We start from the raw sequence: 22,803 nt of genomic DNA, 5'->3' as shown, positions 1-22,803 counted from the left end.
CCTAAAATGGATTGTCTGACACCTCAACCCTTGTCCCAATAGTCCTTTCACTCTCGCTCCACTGACTTCATGCAGTTCCTTCTCTATGTTCACTCTGTCCCTTTCTTTCCCCTCTCAGGGAAGGGTTAGGCCTTGGAAGCTTCATGTTGCCAGGGAAAGGTCAAATCTGCCCCGAGTCTTTGTCTCTCTTGCTGCAGCTCATGGCGTTGGATTTTCAAGGCCGTGCCGGTGAGGGGGGAAGAACTCACACAGCGAGATCAGAGATGAGAGCACCTGGGCGGTCTGGAATCACAAACGGGGCAGGGTCAGAGATGCCGTTTTTGCCCACCCCTCAGTTTAACTCAGGCGGGCCCCGGCCCAGCCGGGCCGTAGCTGGTGCCGGGGCGCGGCTGGCAGAGCCTGGCCTGCAGCAGCTGGGCCCGGAGGCACCGCCCGGCCAGGGCCGCTCCCTGGCTGCTGTACGATGTCACCTTTCTCTCTCTGGCCACAGGGAAAGAGGCTGAGCTGCAGGAATTCAGGGTTTTTATATGGGTACTTCCCAAAGTCACATTTGACATCCTCGGTGCTCAGAACAGATGCCGGTATCCCAAAGTAGCCCTCTGATAGGTCCCTGTCCTTTCTAAAGCAATTCCAAGGTCCTGACAGGGAAAAATGCTGCATATTCCTCCCTAACTGCAAACCAAACTATGCCAAGCCGTGACAGCCTGAAGAATAGACTTGATTTCCTGAGGGTTGCAATGCGAATTGAGCTCATGGGGTAATATTTTTTCACTTTTTAACTTTTCTTGCAGCCCTCTTCCAAACACATATGTTCGCATGAACCAGCTGAATTGTATTGGCATCGTTCTGTAAAATCTTAGAGACTTAAACTCATGTAATTACTGAAGAGGATTTCTTTAGTGGGAGGATAAAGTTTTGCATTATGGTGAAAATTGAGTAGTGCTAGCATCAGCCTGTTCACTGAATCAGCTACTGAAATTGTCATAAAAAACAACCATTTTTCCAAAAGTTTTTCTCTAGGAAAAAGATCTCCATGTTGCAGTGTAGAAGGATGAGTTGCTTTTAACAGTGATGGTATCGCTGAGCAGTGTCTTAATGGAAAGAGGTGCAAAATCATCTAGTCTTTACAGGGTGAAATCAAGACCCAGTTTATCTTGAAATTTAACAAGCAGATTGTGAAGCACAGGTATGATTCCTTTCTGGTCAGAAATCCTACCGAGAAGTTATAAGCTGTGCTTCACAATTGCTGATATTTTCGAGTAATGATCATTTTCAGAAAATGCTCTGGCTAACAGAAAATAAATTATATTGATAAAATCCCCATTTTTGAGTAAGAAAAGCGTAGACACAAAACCAAAAAACAAACTGTGCATGCTTAAGAAAATGGAGCCCTGCAAATCAAAAAAGGCACATTTGGATTCAAAGTAGTGTTTGTACTCCTAAATACTCCTCAGAACTCCACCCAGGGCCTTCAGCTTGTGAGCAGGAGATACGTGGCTCCAGCTGATGCAATTGGAATCATTCTGCCTTCACATGAGCAGGGAGGTGCATTAGCCTTCAAAGTCTGCTTTTTGGGGAGGATCTGCAGGGACCTAGGTGTTGCAGGGGCAGGTGGAGCTGAGGAGTCGTCTGCACGAGTCACTGTACTCAGCATAGTGAGGAGCTGCAGCCTTTTTACTGATGGAGAGTTCAAGGAGATTCCTGTGGTTTACAGTTGGCTCTCATGGCTTCCACAAAGTCAGGGATGGCCAGAGAAAGTCACCCCCACACACAGACAGCAAGGGTGGAAACTGGTGCAAAAACGGTATTTCCTTTTTTCAGGAAGGGTTAAGGAACATTCTTGCTGAACTGTTATCAACGTGATTTTATATAATGAACCATAATCAGAAATAGTATGCAAGCCTGATTAAGGCTGTTGATGCAGTGAAACAGGAATACACCCACACATGTACTTTCTGTAGGTAATTTACTTTTGAAGGTTTAGTATTGGAATTTAAATGATTTCAAATCTGTTTTCATTTTATAAAATGTTTTTCATGCATGTGAACCAGGAACAGATGTAGATATTTCCTTTTACTGACCATGACTGGAGGATAAAAAATCACGTAAGGCAAAAAGATTTTTCCATCATACTTCTTAGATTATGATGGAAAAAATCTCAAGTGGAAATGCTGGATGGACTGTTTTGTTTGTTTTGCTGGAGGCTTATTTTTGTGGTATCTGTGAGTTGTAGCCTTTTGTTTTGTTTTGTTGTAAGTTCTGTTAACTTACAGAAAAGTGAATAAATCTTGTAAGGAGTAATTTGGATCTTGGGCTAGAAAGGCAGTTGATAAAAGACCTGCATGGACAGGTGGGCAGGTCAAACACACAAGTCTAGTTATGCTTTGAGACAACTGGTAGCATCCAATCATTCATCTAAATTTTCTTCTTGGGTTTAAAGATTAATGGATGAAGTGCCAGTACTGCTGGCACATATGTGCTTGTAATAGACGGATTCTTATTTAAATTGCAAAGTGTGTTTTTAGATGTCGCTGCCACCTTGCTTGCTCTTCTCAGTTTGTATCCTGATTTGCCAGCTTGACTGTCTGGATTCATGACTCGAATTGCTTATTTGCTTCTCCTTGGTATTACAATTTGGTGTAGGTTGCTTCACACAATGAGTTGTGCACAGGCTTTTATAATCACTCCTGAAGAGTTGATGTAGGTGGTCAGGTAGGTGTGATTTTCCCATTGTAACTGCTGGAGATGACTCTGCCCTCAGTCAGTGACTGGTATGGCTACGTTTAAAATTTGAGTGCTGTCTACTTCGATGCTCTCAGTTGCTTTGACCATATAGTCTGTGGCAGGACTGTAGAACACAATGTACCTACAACATCAAACCTAAGGGTCTCATCTACCTGTTAGTCGCTGCTGAGAGAATTTTGAAGTAACTTTTCTTGGTTTTCTGCATATGAAGGGCCCTTTTTCTGTTTTAAGTCCTGTGAAAACCAGCCTGAACACCCACTCGCAGTACAGCACTCACAAGAAATGAATCAACTGAAATATTTATATCTACCTTTATTATTTTCTAAACCATAAATGCTGCAATCATGCAGGATGCAGATTTCTGCTAAGTAACTACATGTTTTTTGCAGGTAGGCTTTTGTCCCTTTCTACATTGTTTTATTCATCATTTGTATTTGAAGTATTTTAGATGTAGAGTGATAGTTTATGTACTACCAGTCTGGCTTCTGCCTCGTGGTTTTTTGTACATTTCCATATGGAAAAGAAGGATGCCATTGTAATACTTGTTCATTTAGCAGAGTACAAGGTTTCTGTATTTGAACTCTGTTCCCTGCTAGGTTTTTGGAGCTATTTGTGGGTTTATATGTAATTTTTTTGCATTTCACATTGAAAGATTCAGACATCCTTTGCAGTTTTTGAGGTGATACCGGTAATGGATGTAACACACTCATCTTTGTCACCTGGTGATAGAACACCTAGTGCTCTTAAACTCCTGTCAGTTGTATGGTTATCCATATTTTTCTGATGTATTTTCATACCCCAAAACCTGGTGAGGTCTTACTTAAAACTGATATTCTTTTAGTCTTACTTTAAAATGACACTTTAAAGGAAAATTAACAAAAAAAGCTGTATACAATCCTATGTAGAGGTTGAACTCTTTATTCCTTTATATTCATGAATATGGTTTTTTGGAAAATACATGTGTAATGCATATATTTGGAAAATAAATGTGGTTGTCAAGGACAAAAAGCTTTTTATATGTTTTGTCAAAAACAGGAGAGTGAATTATCCCCAGGGATTTCTGATGTCATGCCTGCTTATCTTATATAAGAGTTAGAGAAGCCTGAAAGCTTTTTTTTTTTTTTAATTCTGGTGGATTTATGGTTCCTCATAAGGTTAGATTTACGCAGTATGCGTGTCAAACGGTAATTTAAGCCAGTTTTCTTTTTTGGTCTGTGGGATGACCCTGTCTTTAACTCTGAATGAAACCAAACTAGTAAGTAAACATCTTCCTTGGACAAAGACCACAGGCTTTTTAGTTTAGGAGGATCTGTTACATTGGAGCACTGCGAGGGGTTGCCAATAAGCGCTGCTCTAAAAATACGTGGCTTACGGAATCTGTTGCCATGCCTTCTGTGTGAACAGTTTAATTGTCTGAAGAAAAGTGTTCTTTCAATTGGTTGTCATTTTTGTTTGCTTGTATGGATAAAGTAGGCGTCAGAAAACGCGAAAGGTGGTTCCAAAAAGAAGATTGCACCCAGTATTCAGTTCCCCGCTTTGGGGTGGAGTATATGAGAGAAATCCAGCATACAGTAATGCATGATTATCACTCTTAACAGTGGTCTAAGTGGATGCTAGTGGCAGTCATTTTACAATCCTTTGTGAACTGATACATACCTGATTTTGAAGCCTATTTCAGTGTTCCACTGAAAGGACACCAGAGTTTGGGTTGTAAATGGGATTGCGTGTCTCTGAGTTAAATGATTGCAGGCAAAGTATGAAGCTGGTCTAAGAGAAAAATGAAAAGAATGGAAAAACATACAAAAATTAAGATTTGCTGAAAGTTATTCTTGCTTTCTTATAAAATGTGTTGTTTACTTTTTGTTTTGTCTTCTAAGATTAGTATCTAAATAAACAGTTAACTTTTTTCTTTAAACCCTTTGTTTTAACCTACTTTTACTAGGGGAGTTTATTTTTACTTTTTGTTTATCTGCACTTTTAGATCAAGTTCTTTAGACAGATTTACCAGTATGTTTTCAAGAGCTTAGCAGTATAATAAACCTACCATATAAAAAAGATGAATTGGCATATTGATGAAAAGAATACTACTAGTTTTTAGGTTTTTTTCCAAAAGGATTTTTAGTGGAAGGCTGTGGAGGGTTCAGCCGGGTGTGTTTCAATTTGAATGTTGCAATTGTTTGCAACGTTAGGATTAAAAAAAAAAAAAAAAAAAAAAAAAGAATTGTTCAAGTTTTTGCTACAAATTACTATCTCCCTCTAAGGTTTTTAATTTACTTCCTTTCTTGGTGTTGCGCACTTGACTGCCTGTGGCGGTCACTGGAAATGGAAATTGCTGTACTTCTTGCAAGGATTGTGTGAGAATTGCATGCTTTCTTATCTGTTCAAACATGTGAACTGTTAAAAGAATCTTCATTGCTCTCTGTAGCCCTTGTATGACTTTATAGTCTGGATTGTAATTTTCAATATAATTATTTTGTGCTGTCTTTACTTGGCTAAAGTTCAAATAATCTGAATACCTGAAAGATGCACACTGCAGGGCATATTTCAGGTTATTAGAGTCAAAATTTTCTGTAGAAACATACAAGGAACGTTTGATGGGTTTAGCTTTAATTTTGTTTTCTTCATATAGCTGTAGTGAATGCAGTTCATTAAGCACATTTACTAGTGTAAAACACTAGTAATTGTGGGAAGTCTTTAAATTACATGAGGGTTAATTAGCATGTTTGCTTATGTTATATTTAAGTACTTCCGTCTAGAGAAGCTTTGGAAAGATAACATTAACATCTTGTGTGTAAATATATGTAGATGTATGCATACAAAAATATACATGGTATATATTGCTATACACAAAAACAAAACGTATTTTAGGTGGAAATATTTTAACTTTGTGTTAGTCTTTGTCATAAAAGAATACCCTTTAGGTATTTCAATTGACAATTTTAGTGGGTTATTTGGGGGAAGGAAACACCTTTCTTGGGAGTGTACTTTTAAATGTTATATTTCACTAGTAGCTTAAACTTGTTTTACACTTTGCAAACATAGTGCTTGATTTTTCTGTTGTAACTTCCAGTTCCCCTTTTTTTCAGTTTTTTTTTTTGTGGGTTTTTTTTTTTTTCCCTTTTCCTTTTTTTTAATATTCAGAAACTATAATACATTCAAGTAATGATCTACTTGGTGTTTTCACCAATTAGCTGATAAGGAAGCAAATTCATTGAACACCTGTTAGTTATTCGTAAGCTTGAAGAAATGATATTTTGTTTGATGAGATGCTCAGCTGTCTTTTGAGTGGTTTTAAATGAGGTCTGAAATTCCAAACTGATGGAGTTTGTTCTATCCTATCAGGGGCTGGGGCCAAAAAAGCTGCATGGCGGAAGATCTCAGGGTTGAGAAGGAAGGATTGTGCAGGGTGATAGCAGACAACGCCAGCAGGTGGGCTTGGAGTGACAGGAGACTGTGGGTGACTGGCTGCTGAAGGGGAGGTAAGGTCTGGGTCGTAAGCAAAGGAGTGGTGGTGAGGCAGGAAATGATGAACACCTCTGGTGTGGATGTCAGGTAATAATCCCTCTGCTCGTAATTCTCCTGTCCAGCACTGCAGCAGTACCTTTAAAGCAGGAGCAGTAGTTTCGAGAACATCTTTAGGAATGTATGCGAATGTGAAAGGCTCTCTAGGTGATTAATATCAGGGTTGTGGTAACAAAGCCTGTTAATTTTAGGTAAAGGTTAACTTTTGCTCCTGAAAAGCTGCTTTTGTTTCTCCCTTAAACACGTGACTTAATGACCAGCCAGCCTATGGAGAAATAGTGCTCTGTGGAGTTTTGAGAGCTGGGTGATTTTTGTGAAGGCCCCAGAACAGCTCCTTGCAATTCTTTTACCAAATCATTAATTTAGGGAGAAGCAACTGCAGTGGCAAAGTAATATTAATGGTGTTGAGAAAAATATCTCAAATGTTAGCAAAATTATGGGCTTATATTTTTTTAAGAATCCTTTTATTAAATTAGTTACACAGTCCAACACCTGTTACAAGAAAAATTAAATTAGTTTTGAGTTGCACTCCAGACTACTTGGAAGCAACTGGAAGTTTAGAGATAGTAGGTTAAGTACCCTCTTTCCCCCTCTTCCAAACTGGGGTCTCACTCCACTCTGATGTTTGTGGCATGTCCTGAGATGTGGTGATGACTGTGTACTAGTTTGCCAAGTATGGCCAGCATGAACGGAGCCAGTGGAAGCAGCTCAGAGACCACAGGTGAAGTTCCATCTCTGTGTTGGTGCCAAAGATGTGCTGGAAACAAGTCGTGGTCATGCGGGAGGGGAAAGGACTTGTATGGGCCTTTGTGCTATGCAAGTATGCACAAGGATGCAAACCTCAGGAAAGGGCATCCATGGCACTTTAGTGGAATTTGTAGCTCTCACACTGAACTGTACCTAGGCCAGGAAGTATCAGCCTGTTTTGGGGGGGGGGTTGTTTCTTGATCTGTTTGTATGTTTGTTTGAGTTTTTGTTTTGGCTTGTGACTCTTCATAGGTCAGATTGTCAAAGTATCAGATATTAGTCACTGATTAACTTGTCAGTAAAGCAACATTTTATGAGTCCACACACCAGGAAGAGCAGTCTGGTTTTGGAACCATTACCCAGGGATGCAATATAGCAACAGCTACGAACTGAGAAATAGACATCGCTTTAAAATAAGGAAAGGGAGGGGTATAAACCAAACTGCTTTGTAGTAGTTAATAAAAATTTACTTTCTTGAGAGATGGTATCTGTGAGCTAGAATAATTTGCTCTCATGTTGCCACTGGTGCAGACTTGTTTCCTAGAGAGCAGGCACTCCTTTCAAAAGTAAATTGTTGTCAACAATTTTGTTCCAGGAATAGAATACAGTATAGCATACAGTAAGACTTGTCATCATCTCTCTTTTAGATCCTGTAAATTAGCTTTTAGGAAAGTGACTCTGCCTTACTTAACTGGATGAGTGACATCGGTACCAAAATTGAACATGAGTGTTGAAGCAGGAAAGACCATGTGCAGTCCTCTTCTCACTCTTCCTTTCTGTCTCAGTTAAAAGAAGTTTTAAAGTATTTGTTTCAGCAACAATTACTTCTACACTTGAGAAATGCGGTATCTGTGTCTTGATTAATGCATATGAAATGGATGCGAAAACAGAGGATGCATTTCTGGCTTTGAGATATTGTTGTGTGTGCTTGGTGAATAATGAGTAGGAAATCATAAGGAGCAAAATGTGCTGAAATGCGCAGGTGGGAGGTAACTGTCCCCTGTGTTGCTATATCTGTCTCAGTTTGATAGCTTTTATTATGCTTCATTTAGCATCCTGTTATGTCACCAGCGTTTACCGCTGACTGCAGGAGATTGTGATTATTGAGTGTGACTTCATGGTCTTCTGCGCAGGGAGGCCAGCTGGTTCACGGTGCTCTGAGCCAGCTGATGGTTTACAGCCATGGTTACCAGGGCCCAAAACCAGGGGGAGCGAATTCTGCCGAGTGCCACAGTAGAAGTGCTCAAGTCAGCACCCTTTTGTAGTGACTGCGCATCCTCCGGATGTTCCACCGTGAAAGCACAGCGGGCTTGGCTTTGTCTGTAGAGAGGCATACTGCAAGAGTGCAGGAGCTGGTGGTAGTGACTCACAGTAATTGCTGTTATACCCCCAAATCAATGTAACCTTGCCTAGGTTCATGTGTATTTGCATCAGCTACTTCAGCAGAGAATGAAGCTAAGAATAAAGCGGTGCTAAATCCTAGCAGATCAGTGCAGGTGATCATCGTGCGCATGGCAACAGATAGTGCCCAGTGTCCTCAGAACAAAGGTTTTCTTCTGATGGTTAGGGCACAAGGAAACATTTTGAGAAAAAGGCAGAAATGCATGTGAATCAGTCACAAATTTTGTAGACACATAAATTGGTGAAATGGAGAGGAAAGAAAGGGAGGTTGAGGGAATCGATTGTCTGTCTATGCAGAGCTGACAGTTACCACTAATTCTGGTAACACAAAGCCAGCAATTCTGCTATGTTCGAAAAAAAATAAAAACTGCTAAGTTAGTAAAATACCAAACACTATTCTTCAAATAGATTTTCAGTTGGCAAAAACTTCCTCAGAAGGATGAACCTTTTAGCTTTCCTGCAATTACAGTGATGAAAGTGATCCTGGAAAGAAAATAATAGGTAACCAGATAAAATATTTCAAAAAGATAAATTGAATTTTTCTTCTATGAGGAATTAATTTTATGAAATTAGACATTATTTTGTACATATAATAACTTAATTGGCTGATAAATTAATACTCTCTCCTGAGGTTTGATCTCTTATAATTCAGGTAAGAATTTGTGACACAAATAGATAAGCTTTCATATATAAAATATTTTTCCTTGTTCTCACTTGTTTTCCTAGTTTTAGAGGAGCTTCTAGTTTTCAGGGGCTTATGCTGATGCCATTTCTTTCCCCAGTAAAAGTTAGCAGAGTTGCTGCCAGTAATGTGTGCGTTGTGCACTGCATTTCCTAAATTGACTGCATTTTAGTAAACCCCGTGGAACAGAGATGATCTCAGTTAAGTTTTTAACAACTGCTTGCTGTAAAATGTTATTCTGATCTCCTTATCCTATAGTTTTGGTGATTTTAAAGTATACCTGGCAATATGTTGCATTTACCACCTTCTACTATGTTTTACTATTTGGAGTGGAGCAGGTGTGTGGTATGGAGGCTTGGCAAGAGTGAGCCTTTCCTAAAAGTTGAAACTGATTCACACATTTCCAAATTTTTAATTTTAAAATGCCACTTTTTAATGAGGGCTGATGGTGAAATATGAAGTCTTTCCTTTGGAACATTATGAATCATGAATAATTTGGTGCCCTCAAATCTATCTCTGTCAACATCAGACTATTAGGATCATTAGCACTCGTGATTCCAGAATCTGGAGTCTCATCATGTTCTCAGCAGATAAGAGTAATTGCTGGATCTTGTCAAGTAAGACTCAGTTGTGGATAAAGTCGCTACTCTGCAGGGGAAAAGAACAGTGATTCCACATAAGCTAAAGCTCTGAAAAACTGTCATAGGTCAAGGTCTGTCAAGGTCTCTGTCAACTGTCAAGGTCTCTGAATTGATGTGTCAGGGATGAGCTCCTTTTCTCCATTTGCCTTAACAAGTAGTGGTTGAATTTTATTCTTTGTCTATCTGGATCCAAGATAGAAACTGATTACTGTGCAGTAGTTGAGGTTTTTTCACTATCCTGAGCCGATTTGAGTGAGATATTTCTTCTTGATCAACTACTTGTGTTTGCTGCTTTGTATTCCAAAGGTCTCTAGATGAAATCTTGACTGGTAGGTCTTCATTTTTCTGGGTTCAGGCGTGACAAATAAGAAATCAAGATCCTTGACATCCCTGCCTTTTAAGAATGATGGAGTCTGCAAAACCATCTTGCAGTTCATCTATACAGTCCTTTTAAGTTTTATAAGAGTGGTTCTTTGTCCTATACCTGAAACGCTGGCTTTGGAGGAGACAGCAAATGATTTTAAAAGGTATAAATAGAAAGCAAAAGAATGAGGATAGGTTTGTGCTCATTTTGAGCTGAGATTAAATACTTAGTCGTCTGGTACTGGTAAAAACCTAAGAATAAAATTTGTCCTAAGGATCTGAGACCCATTTTGAACAGATACTTGGACTGCTTTTCTAATTATTGTATGCAATCTGATAAGCAAATAATTGGTTTTTTGATTATTCTCTTAACTCTCTATTCAGATTTTTAATTGATATAATCAGTACTAAATTTTCATGTACCTTTTCAGTAGTTTTGGCATGTGGTTTTCATTTACAGCTCTTAATATGTAGCTGTTCATCTGATTATTTTGTTGGCCTTCTCTGTAAGTTGAGATGAATTGGAAAAGTGTGCGTTTTCATGGTTACGTGAGTTTTTCCTCTCCATATTCTGTTTGTGTAGGTATTCATAGCTCTACCATAAGCTGTATTTTTTTCTATAGTGAAATAGTAACAAAGTAGGAATTGTTACTCTTCACAAATGCTGCTCTTGGCTTTAGAGGTTGGTACCATACTGCCTGTCTTGTAATTGTAACTAATTTTAATAGATTACATATTCTGTGTTAGCAATTTTGCTGCTTAATATTTAAGTTCTGGCATGTTTTTCAGTTCAAAATGACACCTGTTACTGGTAACTGGTGGTCATTTAAATCAAGTGGAATTCACTGTCTCTGATGCTGTCATGTTTTACAAATACTGAATATGAGAAAAGGTTGAAGTACAGACTGCTGTTAGTGTTTATTTTCATTAAAGCTGATAACCAGTGTACCCAGGACCTGTGCTTTAGGAATTTTTAATGTTATCAAATTAATATTTTCACTTTATTTTGATTGGAGCTAATCAAACCTTTTACACTAGACTGTTAGGTCTCAAATTGGACACCAGGCTGAGAAGGTCTAGAGAAATAAACATGGACAGGTGGTTTCAGTCTCCAAAAAGTTTGACTTAATAGTGATTTAATTCATATAGACACAGTCAAGGGTGGAGTTCATTACTTCAGAGTATGATATTAACTATTACCATAATCATTTATGGCCTGTGTTCCAGCTGCTACAGCAGATGAAGGAAGACAGCTGGAAAAACCTGCAGAACATGAAAGAGCTGGTCCCCAGAGTAAGACATCACTGAAGCTGAGTCAGGAACAGAGAATTTCCTTTGGAAAATACAGTGTGGTCATGTAACTAATGACAAAACCATGTATACAACAGGTCAAGAATGAGTTACATAGACCACTTAGTTATATTTTTGTTTCATATGATTATAGATATGTTTGTGTATCTATATCCTTAATTAGAATTGATGTCTTGAAATTTTTTAAAGGAAAAAATGTAATTTGGGGAGGTAGGGAGAACGGGTGGTGTTTGCATGTTTTTACAGTCAACATGAAGCTTGGGAATTTTTAGAGTTGCTGTGTGAACTTAGGCCCTTAAGTTAATGAGAAACCTGTACTGCTAGGTTATCTGTTTCGATAGAACAGCATTTGTCAGGGAAGAAGTGTATACTTTGCTTTCAGAGATACTGATGTTGGAAGGGGAACAGAGAGGGACAAATCTTGGCTTTCATTGCAGATTGTGAAGAGGAACTTGTGGTAGCGGTTATTGTGTTTCTGCGTGTTTCATGTTCAACTCTCGGTTTGACTTTTCCTTTATGATCCCTTTTAGCCTGGTGTTCTCCTGCCCTTATCAGTTTTCATTCTATTTTCCTATTGTCCTGCCTATAAAAGCAAGCCTGTATAGATCTTCAGGCACTGCTATGAAGTGTTGCCATTTCATACAGGCTAATAGTGCTTAAACACTCTTTGATAGGCACTGTTGAAAAGTATGGGTAGAGAAGATTAGGTTATGTCATGACACACGGTGTTTGTGTTTTCTCTTCCTTTATCGGATGGTGCGCAAAGTTGTTTCACCAGCCTTATTAATTCTTAGGCTGAAGAGTGTTTGAAAACTGTACCATGTTATAGCTGGATATTCAGTAGTTTTGCAACAGCAGCATGGGTAGACTGTCTTTCTAAAGTTACTCTAATTATTTAACTGTAAAAACCCCGTTACTTCAGCAGTATTATTGACGCACAAAGCCGAGTGCTGCAGCTAACACAACAGAAGGAAAGGATGCCATCTAGGAAGACATTGACAAGCTGAAGGAGTGGGCCTGTGAGAGCCTAATGGGGTTCAACAGGTCCAAGTGCAATGTGCTGCACCTGGGTCAGGGCAGTCCTGCACATGAGTACAGTCTGGGAGATGAACTTTTTGAAAGCAGCCGTGTGGAGAAGGATGTAGGGGTGCTGCTGGACAAAAAGCTGTACAGAAGTCAACAATGCTGCAAGTGCAGCCCAGAAATCCAGCCATATCCTGGGCTGCATCAAACACAGCAGGGCCAGGGAGGTTGGTCTCCCCTGTGTTCTGTCCTTGTTAGAGCCCATCTGGAGTAGTGCGTCCAGGTCTGGATTCTTCAGGACGAACATATGGAACAGTTAGAGCAGGTCCAGAGACAGGTCATGAAAATGATAAGAGGGCTTGAGCAACTCTTCTGGAAGATGAATTGAGAGAGGTGGGATTGTTCAGCCTGAAGTAGAGAAGGCTGTCAGGAGACCTTATTGCAGCCTTCCAGTTCTTAAAGAGGGATTTGAAAAAGATGGAGACTTTTTACCTGAGCAGATAGTGATAGCACAAGGGGGAACGGTTTTAAACTAAAAAAAAAATTAAAGATTTAGATTAAATACCACTTAATCTAAAAAGTTCTTTTCTGTGGGGTTGGTGAGGCACTGTAACATCCTGCCTAGGGAAGTTGTGGATGGCCCATCGCTGGGGCCGTTCAAGACCTGATCTAGTGGTGCCTGTGGCAGAGGTGTTGGAACTGGATGATCTTTAAGGTGCCTTCTAACTCAAACCATTCCATGATTCTAAGATTGTAGCAGCATTACAAGGAGAAGAGCTGCATTTATGTAAATGTCTGTGCCAATACAGTAGTACCCTGTGTGACTCACGCTGTTCTTGTTCCATGTGATGCAGTCAGCCTGCATTTTAAGTGTTCTTTATGTGTTGAGCTTTATATTAAGAGCAGCTATTTTAGAGAGGTGCTTTATATGGCAAGTGAAATTTAAACATGCTGCCTTTGGAGGCAGAAGGTGCCCTGGCTTGGTATTTAATTGGTGTGGTGCAAAGTACTGTAGTTATGAGACTGCAGAAAGTGCTGGTTTCCCTGGAAGCATCATAAAGCCTTGATTTTAGACAATACTGTATTGTCAATGCAGTGCTGGTTCAGCAGCATCTCTGCACACATTTGGCAAATATTTAAAGGACACATTTTGTGTGATTGGTTCAGCCTTTGAAAATTATTAACTTCTTTGTGTTAAAGGATGTGCACACCAATGCATGATTTTATCTTGACAATCCTGTGCTTTTGTCTTCTACCGGCAAGGATGTATTTGTGGATTATGTTTTTTTTAGCTCCTCAAAGGGCAGTGTACTAAAGGCTTTGTAATCACTTCTGTACTGATGAGGCATGGGAAAGCATTTAATTTCTGTGACTTTGTGGAGCTGGAATAATACAGGAGCTGTGATAGACAAAATTTTGTTAGCTAGGCAAATGAATGAAACTTCTCATATCAAGTTACTTAAAAGTATGTGTTTCAATTTAGCTTTAACCTTTTTATATGTTCTAAACTCTGGTCAGAGGTAATACATGCTTTCTGGACTATGCAGCTAAGCTGCAAATACGGCTGTGCAAAGAACAAAATAAATGTTATATGTATTATCATTTTGTACACTTTTTGCTAATTAGCTCCCTTTTTTTTTAGTTAACATATAAGATATTTACATTAATGGGAAAGTTGAATAGGTAGCATTAATACCTAATAGCAACCAAGGATGTATGACTTGTAAATGGTAAATTCTTTAAAGTGCTTATAAAAATTGGAGTCCTGGTCTGGCTCTTAAATAATTTTTCCAGGAGAAGTGTATGCTGTATGTGTCCTTAGCTGAGAAGCTCCCTCCTTGTGCTTTGTAACAGCGTTCACTAACCCAAGTAACCAAAAGTACCACTAATCAATTCAGAAGGAAAATACTGTGTTTGTTGGAATCAGAACCCAGAATTATTTTTTCAGAAGGCAACCCAACAATATCTAGAAAGCTCCTCACCACCATGTTACATAGTGCTGCATTTTTGGCATAATGATGAATGTGATTTTTAAAAATGGTTGTTAAAAATATTAATTATATATAATAATTACCTTGATAGTGTCAGTTACCAAGAAAGTTGTGTGTTAAAGAATTAATGATTTTTCTCTCTTTTTTCTCAGTTCTAGGCTTAAAAGAAGCATAAGTGATTCAATTACAACTCCGACGTTTTGGAGCATGAGTGATGTTAAAACTATTTGAATGTGTTGGAGCATGGCTACTTCTTAAAATGCAGACATTAAAGGAAATTATTGCTTATCAAAACCTACTGAATATTTGAATTTTCTAGACATCCTGCATTTAACCGTGTCCTTAAATGTCCATGATTAAGATCTCATGCAACCATTGTATATTTTGGAGACTATTCTCCAGAAGAGAACTGGGCATTTAAAAAGCAGAAATGACTGTGGTTTTTCTTGGAACTTACTAAGGTTGAACATACTGAAAGACCATGACCAGCTTGAAGCGGTCCCAGACGGAAAGGGCTGTTGCCACTGGGGTGTCAGTCGGAACAGATGGCACCTCAAAAGTCCACTCGGATGATTTCTACATGAGGCGCTTTAGGTCACAGAATGGCAGCTTAGGATCTGCAGTCATGGCACCAGTTGGACCTCCTCGCAATGAGAGTTCCCATCACGTTACCTCTACCCCTGGAGTCCCTAAAATGGGGGTCAGGGCTAGGATTGCTGATTGGCCCCCAAGGAAGGAGAACATCAAGGAGACAAGCAGATCTAGTCAAGATATTGAAACATCAAGTTGCCTTGACAGCATGTCTTCTAAAAGCAGTCCTGGGAGTCAGGGAAGCTCTGTTAACCTGAATGCTGGTGATTCTGTCATGTTAAAGAGCATCCAGAGCACACTTAAAAACAAGACTAGACAATCTGAGAATCTAGACTCTAGGTTTCTTACACCTGATGGCTATCCCAGTTCCCCAAGGAAAGCTCTTCGCAGAATACGACAGCGCAGCAACAGCGACATCACCATAAGTGAGCTTGATGTGGATAGTTTTGATGAATGTATTTCACCCACGTTTAAATCTGGACCATCTCTACACAGAGAGTATGGCAGCACATCTTCCATAGATAAACAGGGAACTTCAGGGGAAAGTTTTTTTGACTTATTGAAGGGCTATAAAGATGAAAAGTCTGATCAGAGAAGCCCAGGCTCAACTAAACTTGGTGAGCTTCTGATTGCCAGTGGAAGCAAGGGTTCAGGATTCTCTTTAGATGTGATAGATGGACCTATTACTCAAAGGGAAAACCTGAGACTCTTTAAGGAAAGGGAGAAGCCACTCAAGAGACGCTCAAAATCAGAGACGGGAGATTCATCTATTTTTCGTAAGCTGCGCAATGCCAAAGGTGAGGGGGAACTTGGGAAGTCTTCAGATCTTGAAGATAACAGGTCAGAAGATAGCATTAAGCCTTGGACTTGTCCAAAGTGTTTTGCTCATTATGATGTACAGAGTATTTTATTTGATTTAAATGAAGCGGCAATCAACAGGCATAACGTTATTAAAAGAAGGAACACAACGACAGGTGCATCTGCTGCTGCTGTAGCATCACTTGTCTCTGGACCTTTGTCCCATTCTGCAAGTTTCAATTCTCCAATGGGCAGCACTGAAGACCTGAATTCAAAAGGAAGTCTCAATATGGACCAGGGGGACGATAAAAGCAATGAACTAGTGATGAGTTGTCCTTATTTTCGTAATGAGATTGGTGGGGAAGGGGAAAGGAAGATCAGCCTTTCCAAATCTAATTCAGGTTCCTTCAGTGGGTGTGAAAGTGCCTCATTTGAGTCGACTCTAAGTTCTCATTGCACAAATGCTGGAGTTGCAGTTCTGGAAGTTCCCAAGGAGAATCTGATTTTACATCTAGACAGAGTGAAAAGATACATCGTTGAACACGTAGACCTTGGTGCATATTATTATCGAAAATTCTTCTACCAGAAAGGTAGGTAAATTTTATTTCTCCTTGAGTTTTAAGAATGGTTTTTTTTGTTTTCCAAACAGGAAAAATTGAGTTGATGCTTAATAGTATTTGCAAGAATTAGGGATTTCTTTAATATGGTGTATTTTACTGATGGTGTGTGCTATATCTAATAGTCTTTCAGAGTGTTGGAGTATAAGAATGTTGAGGATTTTATTGCTGATAGATGTGGTAGTAATGGCTACCAAACACAAATGTCTTGAAATGTAGCTTTGGGTATCCATAGGGGTGGGCAGCAGTTGACACTTGAGATTGAAACAAGAAAATCCTAAAATATGAGAACTTTCTTTCCACTGTGCCAGGAGTTGATGTACTGAGGATGTAACGGAACATGCCATCTTGGACAGTTGGCATTTACAGCAATCTCTGGACATACTAATTAACTTAATAATCCATTTCAAAAATTTTCAAAGTAAATAATACAGAAATGAAGACATGTATAGATGCAAACTTTGTATACATGCACAAATACTTGTGTTTCAATGCCAACAGTGTTTCTGAAAAACCAGAGTGCAGTTCTCTTATCACATGGTTCTGCCTTGAAACAGAGGATTATAATTTCCATTGGATGTATATGGGAGGGAGAAAAAAGCCCAAAGCAACAGATCAAAGCCTTTTGACCTACAGAAAAGAGGAAACTCCAAACATTACCCTGATACTTCTGCTCTCTGTCCCCTTGTCAAAATGATACTGGCACCGGGAGATGCAGATCTCCCTCTGTTTTTCATGATTCTGAAAATGATCAAAAAGGAGTGCAGACCAAAGTCCTTTAGAAGAGTTCCATCTGCAGGATTGTGTTGTATTTCTTGATGGATAGAGCTGGTTTGAGGACTGACGTGGAGAGCACTAGTTCCTTACTTTCCAGTGATCAGGATTGGGTTTCTTTTCTTTAGTGAATGCGGGTCAGAAGAGCTTGTTTCTCACATAAAAAAGCAACAGAGATACCTGGTTAGGATTAAATTGATGGTCTTAAAAGAAAAATACTTAAGGTGCTTAACTGCATGTTATTGCTAATAATCTCACTTTCCATTTTTCTCTTGCCTTCAGAATATGTCCATCTCTCACCTCTTTCTCCCTGCATTGTCCATTGTTTAGGTGGTTCTTGTTACTCTTTCCACAGTTTCTTTCTGCATTCTTTCTAGGGCTGAGAGGTAGCCTTTGCTCTGTGTTCTTTGAGAGTGCTGCTCTGTATCCTTTGGAGACATAGGAGTTAGGAAAAATAATGGTTTCCTGGGAAAAGTAAACTAGATGTGTGTCATAGGATAAGGTATGTTTGGAGGGGAGACCCTGAGGTTTCTGACCTTTGTGATTATCTTCCTCTCTGTCTCCCTCTGGAGCAATTTGATTCGTTATCGGTCTAGTGAGTTTTGCAATCAGCAACTAAAGTTTCATGTTACAACTGACCTGATTTACAGCATTTCAGCACTAAGAGGGGAAGTCATTATTCCTCCCTCTTCCTTGTACAGGTTCTCTTGTTTTCAGAGAACTCGATAAGCCAGATGAGTTTATTAAACAAGCAAGCAGAATTCTTGCCATCACAATAAATTTGGGGTTTACTGCTTAGTTGTTTCTCTCCAGTTCTGGTGAGGGATATTATCTTTCCTTGCAGTCAGAGAAGTGCCAAAGCCATATGGCCAGGTAAGGGAAGAAAGAGAACAGCAGAAGAGGAAGGAGATGTGAGTGGAATTTTGCCTTTAGGCAAAAACAGTTTATTGGTTTGCCTTCTCCTTAAGGGAAACCACACCCTCATGTTACCACATTTCCAGTCACCATAATGTTTCCAATTTTTTGTAGATGTAATTAAGAAGAATTGATAAAATCAACATAATCTAGTAATAGGTTATGAAGAATTATTAAAATCTACATAATCTAGTCAGTTGACGTAAGGTGAGGGGCAGCCAGATAAAAAAATGTTATGGAATAGGATTGGATGGGGAGAAGAAGCTGTGATTTTTTTTTTTTTTTTTTTCTCCTGAGCAATAAAACTGGGTTTTAAATTCACTTTTCTTGTGTTCAGTACAGCAGAGTCCAAACCAGGGGTGTGGTTTCTATCAGAGATACTTATCTGAAAAGCTGTACTTCAGAAGTCTCACTAGTTACCCCAAACCCCAATTTTCTACAAGGACAAAACACATTTTGTTGACCACCCAGAGTATCATCGTTCCCTGAGCAAACTTCAGACTAAAGCTGATGAGGTGGGATGGTGATAAAACTTGAAGCAGCATAATGGGGAAAAAAAATCTAGGAAGTCAGTTGTGACTGAATTTTTTATGTAACATGAAGGAAGTTATGATGCAGAATTTTTTTTTGCTGGAAGAGGGGGTTGGATTTTTATGATGTTATGAATAGAACAGACAGTGCCAAAAGACAGTTTCAGTAGGATTAACTCATCAATTCAGTAGGCTTTGGATAATTTTATAGTCTAAGAAGTATTCTTAGATTAATTCTGATTTGACAACAATACCTTTTAAAAATCTCAAACCAGGAAAATTTCATGGACTTGGGGAATACCTAGTAATCCTAGAGCTTGCAAACTATAAAAAGCAATGTTCCAGAGAATTGTAAGCCTGAGTTGGTTTTCATTCCAAATGGAAGTAACAAAGAACGTAATCTCGTGGTCCAAATTAATTCAAATATTTGAATCTAGTTTGTGCAAAATATTTGCATGTGACATTTATGGATGAGTCTTGTAGAAGTTTAATGAATGCAAATGGATGAGTTTTTGTATGTAAAGGAAATTGGTCCCTCTACACAGTAGTGGAATTGATAAATAATATTCTGGCTTGGTGTCCAGACTTCTAAATGTCAAAATACTGGTGGAGACAGTTTAGTGGAGGCAAGAAAAATGATACTTAGAAAAAGATATTGGGAAGGGAACTTTATAATGGTACTTTCCAAGGCGGAATTCAGTTTCTCTACTTTGTATCTGAACTAATTGGGCAGACTCCCTTTGTATACTCAGTGGAGAGAAATGAACCTTGCAGGATCATACAAATTGCAGTCTCTTCCCTCAATTCACTAACCGAAGCTCATGCTCAACTAACTCACATGGAAATGTTTATTTTTATAGGAAATGAATGCTACTCTTATGATGCACAAGATGTATTTACAAGGTGATTAAATAATGGTATATTTGATAGAAGGACTTAACTAAAAGTTTGAAGTCTAGACATTTATAAGTTAAGCTTGTACATAAAAAAGAGGGAGAGACAATGAACCAGCGCAAGAACCAATCTGTTAAAGTTGCAGCTATGTTTATTAAAGACTTATTTGGTTTCCATCAGCTTGTCTGAGTGCAGTTCAGAACAGAGAGCATATCACTCCAGAGGAGCAGTCTGTTTTCCCTATCCCCATAATTGCATCTGGGAGTTACAGTTCTCGTGGAAAGAACCAAGAGCATCTGCTTTGCTTCCACCCTCCTCACGCAGTAGTTGTTAATGTCGCCGTTTAGGACAAATTTTAGTTACTGGCTTAGAATGAAAGACTTGACTGAGAAGTAAATAGTTTCCTGAACTGGTTTTATAGCAAATGAGCTGTCAGGTCAGCTTTCCTTTAACTGTTGGCAGCCAGTAAAAACACCCTTTACCTTAATGCTCTAAATTGCTGCATGTTGTATCCAAGAGTTGGTGCCTTTCAAGTATGTGGCTAGACTTGCAGAGCTCCCAGAACGCTGCCTGCCCTTTTGTCTCCAGAGAACTACTGGGCAGGGTTTTCCAGTACTGTAAATGCTGAGCTGGACGAAAATGCTTGATGTGAGTTTCATTCAGAAGAGAAATGTTTGGGGCTTTTATTTCTAGTCCCATTACGCAGAATATCAGTTGGACATGGTATCTAAAGAGAAATAGGATAAAAGCACAAAATAACTTTCTCAGTTAAAATCAAGTGCATTTACTTGGATTTCCTTTGCAAAGGAAACTCATAAATATCTGCAAGGAAAATAAATATTTTAGCTTCAGTTCTTTCACAGGAAGTATCTTTTGAGTTCTATGATACTTAACTATTTTTAAAAGTATGTATAGTTTGTTTTAATGATCAGCTACAATCAAGTCATCATTTTTTTTTTTTGCTATGGGTTTATAAATTAATTTATAGCTGCTGCTAGTTGTCCTGATTGTCTGTTAGTTAAATGATTTTTCAACAGTTGTTTAGATTAAATGTCAAGCTTGAGAAATATTCCCGATTCTCAGCTTCTCTGTGGTGTGGAGAAATAAGCTGTCTTCTAAGGTATTCATGTTTGACATCAAGTTCTTGAATTATAATTGTGACATAGCCCTTGTTTTCCCAGTAAAACGACTAATTATCTCACTTTACACTGGATATTAAGCTTTTTGCACTTTAATCCTGCTACTTCTTTTCCTGCACTGGAAAGAGAAAATTGTTGGATGTAAAGAAATTCAGAATTTAAGGGAAAATCAGGTGGAGGTACAAGAAAGTGTACCAGAAGGAAAAGTAGTCATGTACAGGGGTATGTGCTGTAGCTTGCAGAATGAATATAGAGATGGGGTTTAGGGGAGGAGAAGGCTTGAAGATGAAGGTAAAGAATGAGCAACCCAGTAGTAAGTGTGATAGAGGAGAGGTTGAAGGATGTGCAAAGGGGAGAGCAAGGAGGACATTACCTGGTGCAGACTGAAGGGAAAGAAAATAAGATATTTCCTCTTAGCAGAGAAGAGTAAAGTTCCACACTATTTCATGCAGTTTTTTCAAAGCAATAGGAGCTAATTAAAAAGCTTAATCAAATGATACAGAATTGTATTATGTGTATTTTGTATTATGTGTATGCAGTTTGAAACATTCCCCTTGCCACCCTTCTTAATTGTGTTTTCAAGATGTAGAATAATTTCTCCTGGGAAAATTCTCTATCTGAATTGCAGGCTAGAGTGGTTGCAGGGTACACAAGTTTTACCATCAGTTTTACACCAGTTTTGTGTGGCTGTCAATACAGAAAGCTAATGAATTGTTTGGACCCTTCTAGTATGCATGACCACCATACCTTTTTTCTTTAAGTTTTTCTATTAAGCAAAAAAGCAAAGCCACATCACTGTTTTAAGCCACTAAGGAGTTTAGTGTGAGGAGATGGCCAAGTTATCTCAGGTTTTGAAAGCTATATAATATGCTGATTCAAAAATTAATCTGTCTCCAAGACTGTGCTGCTTCTGCATTGACCTTGTCTGCCATAAGCTGTTTGGTGAGCTATGACAAAAAACCAAGCTACTTAATGCCAGGAGGAAGAAAGACGAGGGTGCTAGTAAGATAGTTTGAAATTTTGAACAGAATATCTCTAGCATTTACAGGGCTCATATCTGTGGACTAGTATGAAAACGTAATTTGGGTTATATAGATAATCTAATTTATTAGTAATTTCCCCACTCACTGTTCAGCTACCCAAAGTTTAATGACAATATTTACACAATATTCCACAAGATATTAGAAAAATTTTGAATTTTAATTACCTTTGTTTAGAGCATTGGCTTTTCATGACTTGCAAAGGAATTTGGTAGAAAGCAAGTCTTCTAATGCTGCAAGCATGTCTCTTTTATGTCTTGCACACTCTGAAATCTTTAATAGAATGCATTGAGTGAAGGATACGAAAATACCAGACACTGGGGACTTGAGTAAAGCCCCCAAGGGCTTAAAGTGCTGGACAGCTGTGTGAAAGCGCTTAGTATGTTGGAGGGAGATTTTGCAAGAATCAGTAAGTGTAAGTTTTAAAAGAACTTCAGTAGAAAATGAGGCTCCTAAATCTTTAACAATATTATTAACTGGAAAAGTGATTGCCATCCACTTTAGATGTATATTTAGTGTATTTCAATACCTGGTTTTATTATCTTTGAAGATGCAGTTCTTTATGATGCTGTTAAAATACTTTATATTTTATCTCTAGTAGAATAGCTCTTATTACACTACTCTTAAAGTTCTTGCTTAAAATTCTGATTGTTTTAAGAACAACAAGTAACCTATTTGTAGTAAAGGCAGTATGGTTACATTTCCTGTCAGGGCAGTTACGTGTCTTTTTTTATTCCACTGAATTTCACATTTTGAATTGCTGAATTTTCAGGTGATTCTAACTTTCGATTTTTGTACATGTATAAATTCATTCATATATGCAGCTTATGGAAAATGATGACATGGGACTTATTTATCTCGTACAATGCTTGAATCCTATTTTTTAATTTTTTTCTTAATTTTTCTTTTAGGGAATGTATGTTTAAATTCAGCAGTCTCTTAAGATACGTGCAGCTTTGTTTATATGTTGTTGCATTAATAGTGATATACCTTTGTCAGCAGTCAAGATAGTTTGTAATGCTCAAAAGGTTCCATAGAGGAGCCTTCAACACCAATCTCTAAAATGGTCAAGGTTTAAT

At 38.6% G+C, this 22,803-nt stretch overlaps 1 protein-coding gene across 10 annotated transcripts in view; it reads left to right on the top strand.

Moving 5' to 3' along the window:
- Window positions 1-22,803, top strand: part of SIPA1L1 (signal induced proliferation associated 1 like 1) — a 203,853-nt gene that overhangs the window by 116,496 nt on the left and 64,554 nt on the right. For 7 of the 10 annotated variants that reach the window (XM_040066070.2, XM_040066064.2, XM_040066066.2 and 4 more), the window contains one exon: window positions 14,579-16,405. In XM_040066070.2, coding sequence (XP_039922004.1) covers window positions 14,908-16,405 — 1,498 coding nt within the window. In that variant the 5' untranslated portion in view covers window positions 14,579-14,907. Of the gene's footprint in view, window positions 1-6,087; window positions 6,225-14,578; window positions 16,406-22,803 lie in introns of all 10 variants that reach the window. The other 3 variants (XM_040066069.2, XM_058420855.1, XM_058420857.1) reach the window with 1 other exon arrangement.

The sequence above is a fragment of the Hirundo rustica genome, chromosome 6 (assembly GCF_015227805.2).
Source record: "Hirundo rustica isolate bHirRus1 chromosome 6, bHirRus1.pri.v3, whole genome shotgun sequence".
Lineage (NCBI taxonomy): Eukaryota > Metazoa > Chordata > Aves > Passeriformes > Hirundinidae > Hirundo > Hirundo rustica.
This window is presented reverse-complemented; position numbering and strand designations above follow the sequence as displayed.